General features: G+C 42.1%; 1 protein-coding gene across 1 annotated transcript in view; it reads right to left on the bottom strand.

The window, feature by feature from the left end:
• LOC310799833 (protein diaphanous homolog 3-like) overlaps positions 1-19,371 on the bottom strand; it is a gene marked incomplete at both ends in the record, with an annotated part of 299,639 nt that overhangs the window by 207,625 nt on the left and 72,643 nt on the right. Inside the window, 4 exon segments of the mRNA XM_083662443.1 lie at positions 3,808-3,913; positions 5,319-5,455; positions 11,252-11,321; positions 13,070-13,144. Coding sequence (XP_083518569.1) covers positions 3,808-3,913; positions 5,319-5,455; positions 11,252-11,321; positions 13,070-13,144 — 388 coding nt within the window.

The following is a 19,371-nucleotide window of genomic DNA, read 5'->3' as shown; positions in this document are numbered from 1 at the left end:
GCAAGCAAATGGCTGCACACGCTACAATGTTATGCTGTGTGTGTGTGTGTGTGTGTGTGTGTGTGTGTGTGCGTGTGTGTGTGTGTGTGTGCGTGTGTGTGTGTTGAGAAGAAAAAATAGTGTATGAAGTGTCTTTCTCTTCACATCCCTCAGCTACCAATTAAAATACAGACAAAACACTTTAATCAAGAATTGCAACTGCTTATTTCGGCACATAACAATGTTCCGTCTCTATACGCCAGATCTCCAGCGCATGCATCAGGAGGGAGAAGATGCAGTGGAAAGATTATGTGCACAAAGAGGAGGATTATATAAAGCAGCAGGATTGGATCATGTCATGGGCATTGGGCATGCACAGGTACAAACCTGGCAATCTGTTAATTGGACTAGGAGGGGATTGTGGATTGCAAATGGATCAACTGTGGCTGTGATTCATGCAGAGCCCATCCTGTGTGAGAACTGGATCTTGTTGGTCTTTTAACCCACTAGGCATCTCGATACCTAGGCTCGCAGGTAACGCTAACGGCAGCTAGCTTCCTATAAACGCTGCTCTTACATAGGCTGTCACTTAAAGCGGCTGCGCTATGTCAACAACATGGCGGCAGTGGGCGTGCCCATACGTGAGTGACGTCAATCGAATAAGGTCTATAGCCTTGTGTGTGTGTGTGTGTGAGTGAATTGATGACATCACTGATGATGTCATCAGTGGGACAGAGAGAAAACAGACAGAGCCCGAGCTCCCTTTTATAATACTGATGATGATGATGATACTCCAACTCTTCATCAACACAGTCCAGCATTCAAAAGTGCTGGAACTGTGCGATACAGATGTCTGGGCTCAATGTTGTGATGTGATGTACAGCACACACAAGAAAGAGCTCAAAATGACCATTCTACTGCCACCTCATCCCATAGTGGCAATAGGGAATGCCATTCCCTTCAGATTTGCTTGAAGGCAGGGGGAGGGGCAATGATAGAACAGATAGATAGATAGATAGATTGATAGATAAGATAGATAGATAGATAGATAGATAGATAGATAGATAGATAGATAGATTAGATAGATTAGATAGATTAGATAGATAGATAGATAGATAGATAGATAGATAGATAGATAGATAGATAGATTAGATAGATTAGATAGATAGATAGATAGATAGATAGATAGATAGATAGAGAGTAAGTGAGGAGTTTCTTCTTTTTTTTGTACTACTTAAGGCCAAAAGACATTATTATTTTGATTTGATTTCTTTATTTTTTCTCTCGTTGCTGATGCAATGGAACAAGCCCTGGCTAAATCAGCAGATAGTAATGGTACATCAGGTTCTTGTTGCACAGCTCATTACTTGTGGAGCTGAGATGTTGCTGTTAGCTGAAGTGCTAATTGGATGATCAGTGAAGGTTATTACATGTGGCAGCCCAAGATCATCACAGATCTTTGTCTTAATTGCACCACTATCACACCCGCACCCACTGATTAAGCTCTACTGTGATTACACATTACAGAGTTGCTGGTTTTATCCCCGATAACAACACTACCAAAGTGCACCTGGTCAACTATCCCCATGGATATATAACAGAACAGCTCCAAGGACAGCTAATATGTTATATTTATATATATATATATATATACCGTAAATTCCGGACTATAAGCCGCACCGGTGTATAAGCCGCACCTTCAAAGTTGACTATTTTTTTCTTATAAGCCGCACCGGACTATAAGCCGCGGGTGTTTTAATGGTATTTTTTTTTTTTTTTTTTTTTTTTTGTGTTTTAATGTTTAATTACCATATGTAAGGGTTCATGCACAGAGGGGATTGTAGAGGAAGCTCCCATTTATTAACATTTCAACAAAACAACATAACACAACACCACCTGTGTTGTTTTTTACAGTGCACACAGTGTCATACAGTGTCATACAGTGTGGTGAAAAGAGGGCAAGAGAGGAAATTAAAACTTATTATAGTTATATAGGATTTATAGTTAGAAAGAGTGCTAAAAAAGAGAGATTTTTTTTTTTTTTTTTTTGGAAAAAATCCATAGATAAGCCGCACCGTTATATAAGCCGCAGGGGCCAAAAAACGGGAAAAAAGGTGCGGCTTATAGTCCGGAATTTACGGTATATATATATATATATATCTGTGTGTGTTTCCCCTACCATTCTACAGGCCTGGCGGGCCCGCCATGCCAACGACGCCCCCGCCAGGCCAGATTTATTTATTTATTTTTCCCCTGCTCTCCCCAAACTTCCTTAAACCTTTATGACATATTATTACAACACAACAATACTAGTGTTGTTGACAGTAATAGAAGATGCCAAATCATTCAAAACAATAAGCATTTTGCTTTTAGGTGCATCGTGCCAGCGTGTGGCGCCGTTCCAAAACGTGTCAACGCGTGTCGTTGCCTGGGAAACGCACATCCCATAATACAACAGTTCGCATCGCATCCCATAATAGTATGATGATACTTGGGGTGCCATTAATGCGAACATAGATGCGAACAGGTTAGCTAAAAGTTTAGCGTCACCAGCGAGGGCCCCCACCGTTGCGGTCGGGGGACGTTTAGAAATCCCTCCAGGCCTGAAAATGTTTCTAGGGACAACACTGTATATATATATATATATATATACACACACACATATATACACACACATATATATATATATACATATACATTGCCATAGTGGCTAGGTCTGTGCTTGACAATACATAACACCTGGTTTCTAGCAAAGGGTAAGTGTTGATACAAGGAGACGTCATCATGCCAACGAATGTGGCAGTGAGGGGGAAGGCCCTGAGCGTAGACTGATTGTGATAACATGCAGAAAGTCTGAGCGTAGACTGATTGTGATAACATGCAGAAAGTCTGAGCGTAGACTGATTGTGATAACATGCAGAAAGTCTGAGCGTAGACTGATTGTGATAACGACATGCAGAAAGTCTGAGCGTAGACTGATTGTGATAACGACATGCAGAAAGTCTGAGCGTAGACTGATTGTGATAACATGCAGAAAGTCTGAGCGTAGACTGATTGTGATAACGACATGCAGAAAGTCTGAGCGTAGACTGATTGTGATAACATGCAGAAAGTCTGAGCGTAGACTGATTGTGATAACATGCAGAAAGTCTGAGCGTAGACTGATTGTGATGACATGCAGAAAGTCTGAGCGTAGACTGATTGTGATAACGACATGCAGAAAGTCTGAGCGTAGACTGATTGTGATAACATGCAGAAAGTCTGAGCGTAGACTGATTGTGATAACATGCAGAAAGTCTGAGCGTAGACTGATTGTGATAACGACATGCAGAAAGTCTGAGCGTAGACTGATTGTGATAACGACATGCAGAAAGTCTGAGCGTAGACTGATTGTGATAACGACATGCAGAAAGTCTGAGCGTAGACTGATTGTGATAACGACATGCAGAAAGTCTGAGCGTAGACTGATTGTGATAACGACATGCAGAAAGTCTGAGCGTAGACTGATTGTGATAACGACATGCAGAAAGTCTGAGCGTAGACTGATTGTGATGACGACATGCAGAAAGTCTGAGCGTAGACTGATTGTGATAACAACATGCAGAAAGTACAATTTGTTGAAGCGGCTGAATTTGAGGAGCGGTAATGTCGTGTTGCCAGAGTCATTCCACATTTCATTTGGGAGGAAACAACAATGTGCCAATAATTGCTGTGCACCTTCTTTGCGCTCACCTGTAATAGCTGTGCACCTTCTTTGCACTCACCTGTAATAGCTGTGCACCTTCTTTGCACTCACCTGTAATAGCTGTGCACCTTCTATGCACTCACCTGTAATTGGACGGAGCGATCTCGGAGTCCCTGTACGATGGGACTGAACCTGTCGATGCCCCGCCGCTCCCCTGCTGTGGTGATCGCTTCAAGGATCTTCTCTAAACTAAACGAGGAAATGAAATGCATGAGAGAAAACATGGCAGAGGGAAAAAAAAGCATGCAATACACAATCCTCCAGAAGGTGATTTTGACCGTATACTCTCTACTAGTCTATTGTATGCCAAGTTCCTCTCTTGTTTTGTTGGCCCAAGTGGAAAGGCTTTCTTCCCTGAGTGATTTGTCCAACTTCAACTGTACAAAATGAGTGAGGACTTGGATATTGATGCCAGGAAGCTGGCTGCAGGCCTAAATCTGGCTCTGTCTGAAGCTAGCTAGCTGACTGACTGACTGACTGACTGACTGACTCACAACCTGAGGAAGTATCCGATGATGTCACCTCCCGTGGTGACATCACCATGTACAAATGCTGCCTGGCATATACTGTACTAGGTTTCGCCTAGTCTTGTTTTTACACATTTTCACACACAAGTTCATTCAATAATCCTTAATTTTTACTACCATTTTAAAAACAACCTATTCCATCTGAACAAAATCCTCTTTTTAAAGAAACATCCCACCTCTAGCAGCCTAGCTCTTATTGTTCTATTTTAGATTGTTGATATTATACGAGAAAATGGGAAATATAATACCCTCCTGTATCAATCTTCAACACATTTTCTTAATTATTTACAACAACAACAACAACAAAGATTTAGCAGACCTGTGTGGCATTCAGAATGTGATATTTTCCACCAATACAATAATGCTTGCAATATTGTGTACAGCTGTATCACAGGAACATGTTATTTGGCTAAATTAACAAGCTAACAAGGGAACTAATGTATCATTATTACAGTAGCTCTACCATCACTCCCGGTACAGTGTAAGTCAGGGATACTCAACTTGCTTTGCCCGGGGGGCCGGAGCCACTTTCGTGAAATGATAGGAGGCCAGGGGCCAGTTAATAAACAAACAATATACATTTTTCTGTAGTGGATTGTAGGTTTTTTGGGTGTCAGCCGGAGTTTAGTCTGACAATGTTGTGCACACCGGATAGTTAGGTTAAGTTAGTTAGGTTAAGTACATACATAAGTGCCTGGGTAGCGAGCAGACGGCAGTATTTGACAATTTAGCAGCTAAATCATAGATTATTGAAAGATATTCCATATTCCAGACTGAAATGCTATAACAGAAGTGGAGTATTGGCCAGAATGACATGAACATTTGGACACTTATTCAGCGGGTATCTTGCATGTTGCATTCAGGTGCACTGTAATTTTTTTTTTTTTTTTCAATTCCATCGCAGGCCCGCGGGCCACAAGTTGAGTATCAATGGTGTAAGCTAACGGACCTTTTGGTGCATTTGAGAAAAATGTCCTTGCACTGTGAGATGAAAAGTAATGGAAGCGACTGTACAGTGATAGGAAGGTGTGTAGGCACTAGGCAGGGTGAATGAAGCCAGGACATACATGTTCTCTTCCTCCACAAAGCACATGGCCGACAGCAGCTTCACCACCTCGGTCATCATGGCAGGCTGGGTGGGGTCCATGGCTCTCGCCAACAAGACAAGACTCTTCTCCTCGCCCAGGATTCGCTCCAAGCCATACTGGAGGACACACAAACACAAGACATCATTATCCAATACCCATATAAGCTAGAGGTGGAATGTCCTATCACAACAGGAAAGCCAATTCCTGATTCTTAAGAAGACGTTTAAGTCACGCTGAAGCGACTTCCTCTACTTCGAGTTGAGTCTCGAGTAGGGCTGCCACTAACGATTATTTTCATAATCGGTTAATCTGTCGATTATTTTCTCGATTCATCGATTAGTTGTTTGGTCTATAAAATGTCAGAAAATGGTAGCAAATGACGATCAGTGTTTCCCAAAGTCCAAGAGATGACGCCCTCAAATGTCTTGTTTTGTCCACAACTCAAAGATAATATCAGTTTACTGTCATTAGGGATGTCAACGGTTAACCGTTAATCGATTAACCGTCGCTAACGTCGTTGTTCGGTTATTGCCGTCGGTCTATCAGTTAATATAAAAAAAAAAAAAAAAAAAAAAATTTGGTCTATTTACTCAATGAGCTCATGCCCAAACAAGGCGTGTCTATTTAGATGCTGAAATGTTAATGCTTTTTGTGTTACAAATTCTAACACAAAAAGAATTTGTGTTGAAATGTTGATGCTTTTTGTTAATGCTTGTTAATGCTTTTTGTGTTAGAAATTCTAACACAAAAAGCATTAACATTTCAGCATCTAAATAGACACGCCTTGTTTGGGCATGAGTTCATTGAGTAAATAGACAAAAAAAAAAAAAAAAAAAAAAAAAAATTATATTAAAAAATTATGAATTAACCGATAGGTTAATCGATTATTAGCGTCGGTTAATCGAAAGTGAAATTAACCGAAAATTGACATCCCTAACTGTCATACAGGAGTAAAGAAACCAGAAAATATTCACATTTAAGCAGCTGGAATCAGAGAATTTAGACCTTTCCTCTTAAAATTGTACTCAAAACGATGAATCGATTATCAAAATAGTTGTAAATTAATTTTCTGTTGATCGACTAATCGATTAATCGTGGCAGCTCTGGTCTCAAGCCGTAAAATGTGTGAACTTGAGAACTTCAAATGTAAGCATTTTCTCACTGTATCTAAAAGCTGGGGAAATGTGCAACCTGGAACTCTTCTGATTTTGCCATAGTTTCCTCGTTTCAAAATCACGCGATTCTACAGGTAATTTTGATTTAGAGCCCTCCACGACATCACTCAGGGCTGATATATATAAAATGCTCCGTTCATAATGTCGGGATTCACAAGTTCTCACCGCTAAATGCTACATATAGTATGCAGTTAGCAAACTATTAAACTATTTGACAAAAACAAGATTTTCTCGAGATGATCAAGATGTTTAACAGGTCAGTTGTACTACAGTTGGGCCTATTTGTATTATTCCCTTGGTGACATCACAGCGAGAGACACCATGAAGTTGCACATCTGTGCGTGTTGACGGGGGGAAGCCGAGGAGAAGGCAAAACTGCAGCGACAGCTGGCAGAGAACACCTGTCTTCTTGGCATTCTGGGTACACCCCATCCCCCAAGATGCCTCAGAAGCCAGGGGAAGGTCTGGGCAGACAGAGAGGGGCCTACGGGTAAAACGCTCGCGCCTGCCGTCTGTTGAGAGGCAGGATTACATGAGACCTTACAACACATTTTTGTACCAGAGCTGCTGTATATCTGTCTCCACCGGGGCGTCAAGAGATATCCTTCCGCCTACAGCTGCTGTAGACTAAAGAGCACACCATGAGAGCTGCTGTATATCTGTCTCCACCGGGGCGTCAAGAGATATCCTTCCGCCTACAGCTGCTGTAGACTAAAGAGCACACCAAGAGAGCTGCTGTATATCTGTCTCCACCGGGCTTCAAGAGACGCTTCCCCCTACAGCTGCTGTAGACTAAAGAGCACACCATGAGAGCTGCTGTATATCTGTCTCCACCGGGGCGTCAAGAGATATCCTTCCGCCTACAGCTGCTGTAGACTAAAGAGCACACCATGAGAGCTGCTGTATATCTGTCTCCACCGGGGCGTCAAGATATCCTTCCGCCTACAGCTGCTGTAGACTAAAGAGCACACCATGAGAGCTGCTGTATATCTGTCTCCACCGGGGCATCAAGAGATATCCTTCCGCCTACAGCTGCTGTAGACTAAAGAGCACACCATGAGAGCTGCTGTATATCTGTCTCCACTGGGCTTCAAGAGACGCTTCCCCCTACAGCTACTGTAGCCTGTAGACGTTCAGTCCAACACATCTGTATGCACAGATGCTGGTACCCAGATAGATGTATAGAGAAACACTCCTCACAGGGCTCAACAGCTGGATTCATCAAAGCATCCCAGGCAGATTCCATGTTAGCAGTGGTGTGCGAATACATCAGCGGGCATAAAGGCCAAAAAAACAACTAAAGACGCATAATTGCCACGAGTGACTGGAGGGCATACGCCCCGGAGAAGGAAAAAGACCCTTTTCACGGGGGCCGTTTTGTGGGGAAAAGGCAGAATAAACACAGGTGCAAGCAAAACACTAATGAGGGTTTCCACATTCAAATCATGGAAGTTTGAAACCCTCATTAATGTTTTTCTTGCACCTGTGTTAACCCTGCCTTTTCCACACAAAGTGGCCCCCGTGAGAAGGCTCTATTAGAACACTTTGTGTTTAACCCATTGATACCTGATGCAGCATTTGCGTGTATATCCCTCATTTGTGTGTGTTTAAGGCCGCGAACCGCGTCACGTGGTTCGCGGCCTTAAAGGGATACTGCATCAGGTATCAATGGGTTAAAAGCCTATTTGCTATTTTACTATATCCAAAACAAACTCTTAGTTAACACCGTTAACATTAATAGTGAATAGCCTAAACTGACGCTGAAAAGGAAGTGTCGGTGGCAGGAGAGGCGCGCTGTACAGGAAGCTGGGGAAAACGGTAGGGCTGTCCCAGAGTCTATTTTTCAAATCAAAATAGACTCTGGGTTCCCAGATTGAGAGTGATTTGACTCGTGATGGTCTGTGTAATTGAGATACCAGTCTGTAATTGCATGAAACACCAGATGTCATTTTATTTAGATGGGATTAAAATTACCCAAGGATGTCAGAGTTAAGTCAAAATACAGTATGTAAATTCAGGGGAATACTTTCTTCCCCCAGGACAATTGTAGGAAAATAGCTGACATGTTTGTTCTGGATGCAATCAATTTCCTGGGATCCGAAGGTAACTAATAATTACCAATCAGCAGACCTCCTGTCTGTCAGAGGCTTTACACATAACTTTGGTTCAACGGATGAACAGTTAAAATAGAAAAGCAATGAGCAGCTGGAGGTAACACAAGCAGCGTTGGGCAAGTTACTTTCAAAATGTAATATAGTACATATTACTAGTTACTTTCATTTGAAAGTAATAAGTTACTTTCCAATATTACTTTCTGTGTAGAGTAACTCGTTACTTATTACACTACTTTTGCATTACTTTCACCAAAACAACAGCAGCAGCAGAATGACATCGCCGCCCCCGGAACCATCCCGACAAATAATTTCAACCGCCTTGAAGTCAGTGTAAACCATCCAAAATTCTAAATGTTATTCTTTTCCTTTGTTATTGTCATCTGTAGTGGTTATTTGCATAACAACACACAGTTTGATTAGGAAATGATTGTATCTTTTTTAAATATGTGCTTTGATTTAATAAAAATGTAACTCGATTTGTAACTTGAGTTACTTCACAAAGGAACTGGTATAATATGACTGAAATCCTACAAGTAATAGGTTATATTACTGAGTTACTGCTAAAAGTAATATATTACATGTAATGTGTTACTTTTGGAATGAGTTACCACCAACACTGTTCACAAGAGGGAAGATGAATGAAGACGTTGGGAGTCAGCTAGTAAGAGCTGTTCTCACACACACACATCCATCAGAGGGCAAAATCAAAAATGAATGGGGTTCGATGCCAGGTGGCCTCGGTGAGAGTGAGCGATCGCACTCATTTTTATCATGGAAATCAGTGCAAATATGTCAAATGACCTTTTTAGATCAAGCGTTTTTCAAAGACATATTTCTATAAATATAGGTGACGCATGGGGGGGGGGGGGGGGGAATGGAGCAGAAACTGAAAATGAATGATCGTCAATGTCAACATTAGCTTCCCAATGCTGCCTTCATTCTTAATACGTTTCACATAAAACACTCCACTGCAGTCTCCTGTGGAATATTGTTCTTATTCTTCATAGCTGTGTAATTCTACAGAAGCAACCGCAGAGAAATGGCACAGCAGAACTGAGCACTTCCAGGTGAGTCCCGGGTCTCCCAGCCGGCACCGTCTAGCAGTTGGCAGTTGGCAGTTGGCACATCAGGTTTGTAAAGATGACAGTTCTGATTCTGATAAGACCAGAATCAGGTGACAAGTTTGCATCCCTGTGTTAGAGAAGGTACCAAGCCATCAGGTGTCAGAATTTTTCATCTGGCTCTGCGGGATTCTTATCACACCATCAATGTACCATAATGGTGTGTGTGTGTGTGTGTGTGTGTGTGTGTGTGTGTGTGTGTGTGTGTGCATGCATTTGTGTGTGTTCATTCGCTAGGGGTGCGGAGATATCGATACAGCATAGTATCGCAATATTTGATTATATAAACTCTCAGATGCATAGACAGTCTGCATGTCTGGGAACGCCCATACAGGCTCTAGGAACGCCCACAATAGACGCTGGGTTAGCCTGGGGGCGGGGTCAGGGTGGGGTAAATTCCCCCGTTCTATCCATTCAGCAAAGTTAGAATTTAGCTGATAGCCCAGCCCAGGCAGACACGATCGGGGATTTACCCACCGCAGTAAACGCACATCTGAGCAGACGTCTTGTGTTCTGCTCTAGAACCCCCAAACCTGTAGTTTAGAGCCGCAGCACCGTCTTTTGGTGAGTCAGCCCATGAGATATATCGGCGGTTTTACCCCACTCGCGCGCCAGCCGTTTAACATTTTGTGGGCGTTCCCAGACATGCCGACTGTCTCTATGCAACATTTATGACAGGTTTTTATGACAGTGTCGGTCAGTCTGTCTGCTTGACAATCCCATTTTGCTGCAATAAAAATTATTGAAGCGAGATGAGCAGACTGGAAACTTTATCCTATTAGATAAAACCGATGTTGACGTTTATTTTCCTTTGGGGACATAATTTGCAGTTGAAAAAAGGTTTAAAAAAATCGCAATATATTTAAAAAAAAAATGAACTGGGCCCTGATGTGATCAGTATGCATGCCATCAAGGGTGTTATTTCTGCATGATTCTGGTCTGATCCCAATATTTGGACCAAGAAAAATATAATTTGTTCATCCATGCACAAAGCACTGTTGTGCTGAATGTGATTAATGAGAGTGGATTGCCAGTACATTCATTTTTCATCGTTAAACCAGAGCAGAGACTTTGCAAGACTCCACAATGGGATAACTTAGTTTTGTTTTTTTCCCCAACATCACTTAAGAGTTTATAAAACATTCTACTTAAAAGCTATGATCGGTTGCAGTTTTCAAAGATTTCCTTGCGCTTCAATATAGCTGTAGCACCTGCTCTTTACATCCTATCAGGAACAGTCAAGCAGCCCGGAGCACTCCTGTTTTGATGACTAAATATTGAAGCTTCAAATAAATTAAAACAAATATGCTCTGATGATTGGCTTTCTTCAAACACAATTTTAGGAAGAAGTGACAGCCCTAGTTGTAGGCGTATAAAAACCCTCCATTTGAGGCTTAACCAAGTGTGATGTGGTATTAGGCATTTTAATAAGCAACTCAAATGACGTTATATTAAGAAATGTTACCAAGTGCCTTTACTCACAGAATCCCTGCTGTCATTACCTTGTTGTTCATGATGGCTTTGACACACTGGACAGCCTTGTACTGGTTCTTTTTGTCCATCTTCTCCTGGCTGGAGACACAAGACAGTGACGCTGTGTGTTAATGATGGGAAACATGTTGAATACTTACACAAATGAGGAAATAATGTGTTATTTCCTGGTATTAATGGTTTACAACTATAAAGTAACAGTAGTATAATGTAGTATTAATAAATGCTTACACTTAACATTGAATTATTTCAAATTGACTGAATGACAGTTTTGTTTTGGATTAACGTTACTATTTATTTATTTTTATGGCATACCTAATTTTCAAATACCCGATATACACACAACCATACATTATATGTATATACACACTATTACACAGACAAAAAGACAGTAGATACCAGTGTTGGGCAAGTTACTGTACTTGGGAAATGTAATTAGTTACTGATAATATAATAATAAAAGTTACTTTACTGATTACTTTTTCAAAGGTAATTAGTTACATTACTAGTTACTTTTTCTTTTTTTACCCCCCGAAAAAGTGACATACAACCAAGCCAGCTCCTTTTACAACTGAATCCACTACATTGGAATGAGGTACAGGAGTCCACAATCGGCCAAATTGCATAACTGTAAACATTGCAGTCTCTCAAACCTGAAGTGATGGGATACAGTATGTATATATTTATTCATATATATATATATATATATTAGGGCTGTCAATCGATTAAAATATTTAATCGCGATTAATCGCATGATTTCCATAGTTAACTCACGATTAATCGCAAATTAATCGCATTTTTTTAATCTGTTCTAAATCTACCTTAAACCGAGGTAGGCTACTTTAAACCTGAGAGCTTTGTGCAAATATGCACTGTTGTATTAATATGGGTAGCTATCATTCGTATGGGTAAGTATTTGGCCATTGGTAATATTGTTATTATTGCTACTAGTTACTGGGAATACACATCTCTCAGGCTGCACTGTGTGAAGTTAATTGGTGCGATCCTCTACATCTCTCCAGCCACAGACAGGAGAAGCTGCGTGCATGCTCTCTCCCCCTCTCTCTTTCTCTCTGGGTATCTCTCTCTCGCGTTCCCGTTCTCCGTCGGTCCCTCTCTCACTGCCTGTCTGTCCATCTCGCTCGCTTTCTCTGCCTCTCTCTCTCCCTCGTCCCCCCCCCCCCTCCTCCCGTTCTCAGTCTGTCTGTCTCTCACTCTCTCTGAGTCTCGGTGAGACTAGACAGACGCGCTCCCTCTCTCTCACCCAAAATGCTTTCTCAATTTGAAGCTGAACTTGCCAATATACCCATTTTATTCCTCCTTCTCTGCTCACAGAGCTTTCTTTCTGCTTGCTATCAACGTTACTGCTTCCTGATTTCCAAAACTACGGGTCGGACCAAGGCTCAAACATCACAGAACGTGCATGCGTTAATCGCGCGTTTAAAAAATTAGTGGCGTTAATAGGAACGATAGTTAACGCGCGATTAACGCGTTAACGCTGACAGCCCTAATATATATACACATACACACACAAAGCAATGGTCACTCCTGAGTTTTTCTTGTTTTTCTGCATAAAGCCAAAAGAAAAGTAACTCAGCGTTACTGTAATCTGATTACTGTTTTGGAAATTGTAATGCCTTACGTTACTTAGTTACTGAAAAAGTAATCAGATTACAGTAACACATTACTAAGTAACGCGTTACTGCCCAACACTGGCAGATACACACATACAGTATACGTATATACACAGTACTGTATAGTGTGTGTGTGTGTGCGTGTGTGTGTGCGTGCGTGCGTGCGTGCGCGTCCATGCATTGTGTATTACTTACTGCTTCTTTGACAGCAGTCTCTCCAACACGTCCAGCAGCAGTCCAAGACCCTCATGCCCAAAGCTCTGCACCCAACTGAAACAACAAACACAAAATCAATATCATAACAATATAAGACTGACAACCGACAAACGCAGAGAAACTCTCACACTCGTCAAGCCGCTGTGCTGTGTGTTCCTGCAGGCAGGCTGACAAACGAGTGGGTTCCAGTCCTCCCACATGTCAAGAGGCCAGAGACAGCCTTTGTAAATGTTGAATTATACGGCTAATAGTAAAAGTTCACTGCCGGCTGCTGGAGACAAATAACTCTAATAATTCAGAAAAGAAAGGAACATGCAGATCCATATAAAAGTATAGCTATTTATATGATGTGTTACAGAATAAGGTTGTAAAGCTTCATTGCCCGTATCTGTGAGGTCAAATAAGTGTGGAGAAAATGCTAGTGTAAATGAAGGGGGCCCCGCGGCTAATATTCCAGCTAATGAGTAAAACTGTTTGTCAGGCGAAACATTCTGTTGAGAAATAGAGACGGAGAGTCTGTGAGAGGAAAGTTAGACAAAGCCCCTTGTGCTTCTAAATCCATCTGATCCCTCTGTCTTTCCTTCACCCATAATGTACAGTGTTTCCCCTACCATTCTACAGGCGTGGCAGGCCCGCCGGGCCAACGGCGCCACCGCCAGGCCAGAAAAAGAATTGGAAAAAAAAAAAAAAAAAAAAGTCAAGATTTTTTTTCTGCTCTCCCCAAAATTTCAATAAACCTTTATGGCATATTATTACAATACAGAAATACTGGTGTTGACAGTGTTGACAGTAATAGAAGATGCAAAATCATTCAAAACAATAAGCATTTTGCTTTTAGGAGCATTGTGCCAGCGTGCAGCGCTGTTCCAAAACGTGTCGTTGCCTGCGAAACGCACATCCCATAATACAACTGTTCGCATCGCATCCCATAATAGTATAGGCTACTTGGGATGCCATTGCGAACATAGATGCGAACAGGTTAGCTAAAAAGTTTAGCGTCGCCAGCGAGGGCCCTCGCCGTTGCGGTCGAGGTACGTTTCGAAATCCCTCCAGGCCTGAAATTTTTTCTAGGGGAAACACTGCTGTAATGACAAACACGTCTGTCCCTGGACCGATGTATTTGAGCATTTTAAGATATTTCATACTTTTCTGAGTCATGCTCTGACAATGTTGATTAATAGCCACACTGTTCGCCAAATATGTTTTGCCAAATAAGTTCATTTTAGGCTCAAGTTCAAAAATGTGTCCGTTGCTAAAATGCGAAGATGACGTATGACTCAATGGAACGCTTATAGTCATACGTAATCACAATTTTGATTCTGACTGAGGGTGAGCTGGGATGTTAGCGAGCTACGATAGCTACGTTAGGTAAGCCCGCTGCTGCCTGGTGGCTGTAGCCATGTTCGTCGGACGCAAAACGCCACCGAAGTGACCAAAACACTGGTTCGAGTCACGCTCTTTCCAATGGGGACATCAGCGGTCGGCTGGTTGTTGATATCTCAGCAATAATGTGGCTATTTCTTGCAGCTAAACTGCGGACTAATACTGCTTCCGGCGTAACTGTTTCCGGCGTATTTTCTCCTTGGTGTATAGCACAAATTTTTTATGAGAAAAATAAAAGCTACTGTATTATACTTTTTCCCCCCCGTTTAAAATGTCCCACTTTGTTGTTGTTTTGATATAATAAATAAAGCGTCATTCCACTGAGAGAGTAAAGAGAATAAGGCCTAAAACACATCAGAATGCAGAGTCAGGACGTTAGGGGGCAGGGGTCAGTATTGGATTCCTATGGAGTTAATATTTGTATGAAGCCTGTGACATTTCAGAGTCGTGTCTCCCCCCACGGGGGTTAAACAAGTTCGCATCGCTCCAGCGAATAAGCCGCGGCCGAGATCGAATTTTTGCACTGCTCTTGATGTCAAGGTTCATCCCGGAGATATGGTGAGAAGGTGCCTTAGTTGGGTCCCAGGGACTTGATTGTTGGCTTGTGATTAAAGGATATCAAAAAGCTTGGGACCAATAGTGTTTGCTATGGATTTATTTTCTTTCTTAAAAAAGGGCAGATTTCTTCCCATCCAGTACAGGCAACATCCTTTCTAAATGGCAATATGGCGTCTAGAGCAGTGGTTCTCAAATGGGGGGTCCGGGGACCCCCAGGGGTCCATGGCACTTTGCCAGGGGGTCCGCGGAAAGTTTTCGGGGGGGGGGGGGGGGGGGGGACTTTTTGTGTGTGCAAAAGCTCCATAGTTCAACGAAAATACGTTATGCTTTAAATCTAAAATGGTTCATGGATTACATTCTAATCTGACAAACCTATCAATTTAAATATCAAGCATGTTAGTGTGGAAACAAGCTGAGCCCAAAATCACAAATCAGAATGAGGGGGTCCCCGGTATATTTTCTATCTTTATAAGGGATCCTTGGCTGAAAAACAATTGAGAACCTCTGGTCTACAGTTACAGCATCTAATTAGTGATGATACGATAGCCCGGGGAAGACCTAAGCCTTACCCGCGCCCATCGTACATCTCGAGCTCCTAGCTGAGCACTTGGAGCAGGTTAAATATGAAGACGTTGAATTGAACTCTGGCTCGGGCTCCTCGGCTCTCGCTGTCTGCATCCACATATTTATGTGGAAGTAATGCAGAAAATATGCCATCCATCTACAGAGAACCAAGACCTTAATTAAGTCTTCCCACATCTCATCATCTGATGCTATTGATTGCTGAGCCTGAGACAGATGCCCGCTGGGAGAAGCGGTGAGTGGAGCTCCATATGGGTTGTGAGAAGAAGAAGAATGAGGATATGAGCACATTTGCTGATGTTCTATGAAAATATTATAGTTCTTATAGACGGTTTTCTCAGCATTCGGCAAACTGCAGAAATATTCACTCGACATCGTTACTTTTGTTTTCGCTGCTCAGCTGTATAGTAGGGCTGTGAATCTTCACTGGCCTCACGATTCGATTCGATTACGATTCAGAGGGCTACGATTCGATTCGATAACGATTATCGATGCATCTCGATGCATCTTAAATCGATGCATCACTTTTTTTCCCCGAATACCGTACATGAGTTTTTTTCTCACTTTCTTTTTTCTCACTGTGTGGCTACTTTTAAAATAAAAGTGCATTTAGAATTGCATTGTATTATGATCCATAATTAAAATAAACAACTGCATGTACTTCCATTATATTTGATTTGATTATATAAAAAATAAATATATATATATATATTTTTATAATCGATTTTTGACATTTGTGAATCGATGCAGAATCGTGCAGGTCCGCATCGCGATGCATCTTATAATCGATTATTTTTGACTCCCCTACTGTATAGACGGTTTTCACGGAATGGTCAGTCCTGCACTTGAATGTTTTTTTTTTCTTTTATGTCCATAGCAAACACTGCAACAGGAAGTGAGCGGGGGTTCAATTTAGAATGTTTTTGTTGTCAAGTTAAAACCGTCTATAGTTTGGTGATTTTCATTCTTTTTAACTCCAATTGAAGGATTCCATGCCCGCCTCTATGGGTTGGGAAAATTCTATAACCTCTAGGTTTTTAACACTGACCTAAAAGAATATGGACAGAGCAATCTCATTGATTCTGGTCTCCCGTTTTGAGTTGAAGTGGTGGCCGTCGCCATCTTGATTTTTCGTCAGCAGAGTGGGAGGGAATGGGTTTAATCCTTGTGCAGCTCACCTGAGATGGGAGTTTCCCAGAGTTGCGGCTCGGCCTCCTATTGGTCCGTGCTCGGCAAGCTGCGCGATCACTGGACAGGCGACCTGTCAATCACCCCCTTTTCTATCGTCTATTTTACTCCAAACGGGCGAGTTATATAAAAAATGACCCCCATACAGTTGTTATGAAAAGGTGAAATTAGCTATATAGACCAAAACCATGTTAAGGTCCAGGCTGTAAAGATGCTTAATCACTGTTGCAAAGTGGGGCATTTTAAGATGGGGGTGAACGGGAACGACGGGACTTCTGAGCCCTGCCTCGAGTGGCCATTCGAGGAATTACAGCTTTCGGGGTCACTTCCTGGATCCTCGTGGGGAAAACCCCGTGCCTTGCCCACCGGTTCTTGAGCCTCTTTGACAACCCGTTGGATAAACTGATATGATGCTGTGTGGAGATACAATGATGATGATATTGTGACTGAGTGTGAGGGAACACCGAGAGGCGGAGATGATGCTGAGTGGAAAGTGGAGAGCGTCTCTGTCCATCAGCAGTCAGTGTTTGTACTGTTCTTCTAATCAACAAGCTGCATGCCTCCAGCATCAAATCAGCAAATCAGCGGGAATTCTCAAGGTGCCGACATCAATTGGGAAGCTGTTCTCTGAATTAAATCTGGCGAAAGGGAGAGAAGGAGGCTGTAGGTATCCACACGTGTGTCATTGAGTTCATTCGCCTGGTTGTTACATTGCTGTGTCTGCTAGAAAATAGAGACAATGTAATGCTCTGTATTGAAAGCTGTGGGGGAAGTAGCATAGGTGGTAAAGTAGGGGTGGGAATCACCAGATGCCCACGATACGATACTGAAACGATACTTGAGTCACGATACGATAGTATTGCGATACTGCGATATTTTCGATATTGCGATATATCGATATTGCGATATATTGAATATTGCGATATTTCGATATATTGCGATTTCTTACTTTTTCAACTGCAAATGATGTCCCCAAAGGAAAACTTTGTCAACATCTGGTTTATATAAGAACAATTTTCCAGTCTGTACATCTGACTTCAACCATTTTATTGCAGCAACATTGTCAAGTAGACATACCAACAACTTTCATAAAGTCATGTCATAGTTGCATGCACCTGACAAACTGAACTGTTTGTTACAGTCTACTTACAGTCCACCTTAACTGGATGTGTGTGTGGACTACTGTACTTATGTAGTTTTTGCAACTTCACTTCACTTACACAAAACATTTTGTGCAGCCCATTCAGTAACTGGGGAATTTGTAAATGACTGTTATGACAAAACTGTTACTGTTAAAACAAAATGAAAATATGCTACCGTTTGTTTACTGCTGGCCTTGGAACTAAAGTTTATAGTAGCCCGGTGGCCTGGCAATATCGATACTTGGCGTCCAAATATCGATACAATATCGTCAGGCAAAATATCGCGATACTGTGGTGTATCGATTTTTTCCCCCACCCCTATGGTACAGTAGATGCATTTTCCTCCAACAACAAAAATAAGAGGAAATAATAAACTACATTATTACATTAACCACCGAGCAGCAGTTAAAGTTAATCAGACTTGATTCCAAATATGGAAATGGAAACTCACTACATAAAAAATAATGAATAAAAAACCTGCAAACAAAAATGCAAACAAGCCTACTGTTACCATCTTTGAGCCAACACATTTTGAACACTTGAAATTTCAGTTAAGAAAGAAAACTTGATCTTGACTTGGGGAAAAAGGCTTTTTCGCCCCCCTTTAGATTATTATTTTCTTTAAATGTTTTGCCTTTATTGGATGGGACAGTAGATACAGGAAACTAGGTGGGGGGAGAGAGAGAGAGAGAGAGAGAGAGTGAGAGAGAGAGAGAGAGAGAGAGAGAGAGAGAGAGAGAGAGAGAGAGAGAGAGAGAGAGAGAGAGAGAGAGAGAGGGAGGGAAAAGGGAAATAGTTTGAAAGACAATATATATTACCCAGAGTATTTATGACCAATAACAGGAAGAAACTCAGGGGGGACATGAAGACAAGCTCACCTTGGAGTTTGTCTCACTCGATAATAAAAGAATAGTGGTTTTTCATTAGTATCCCTGTGGCACAACTTCTACCTCTCAAAATATTTCCAAATGCCTGTGACACATACAGTACAACAGAACAGAGTAGAGAGAGAAGGTAGAAAGCAGTGCTGTAGATCTGTGTGACAGTGACTGTGTGTGTGTGTGTGTGTGTGTGTGTGTGTGTGTGTGTGTAGTGCGTACGTGTGTGTGTGTACGTGTGTGTACGTGTGTGTGTGTGTGTGTGTGTGTGTGTGTGTGTGTGCGTGCGTGCTTGCGTAGTGTGTACGTGTGTGCGTGCGTGTGTGTGTGTGTACGTGCGCGCGCGCGCGTGTGTGTGTGATGGGAGGTGAGAGACTGGGTCAGGAAAATGAGGGCGCCTGACACAGACTGTCAGGGCCACGCTGATGGAGACAGGGACGTCTCGCTGCCAAGGTAGCTAAAGGAATGAGACTCTGGTGTCAGAGAAGAAAATTCAATTTAGCCCACGCTCCTCACACGGGGGCCACGGCCCGGCCCGTTCTGGATATTG

The sequence above is a fragment of the Poromitra crassiceps genome (genome assembly GCF_964638095.1).
Source record: "Poromitra crassiceps genome assembly, chromosome: 28".
In the NCBI taxonomy this organism is placed as follows: Eukaryota; Metazoa; Chordata; class Actinopteri; order Beryciformes; family Melamphaidae; genus Poromitra; species Poromitra crassiceps.
The sequence above is the reverse complement of the archived record's forward strand: the minus strand, read 5'-3'. Positions and strand labels throughout refer to the sequence as shown.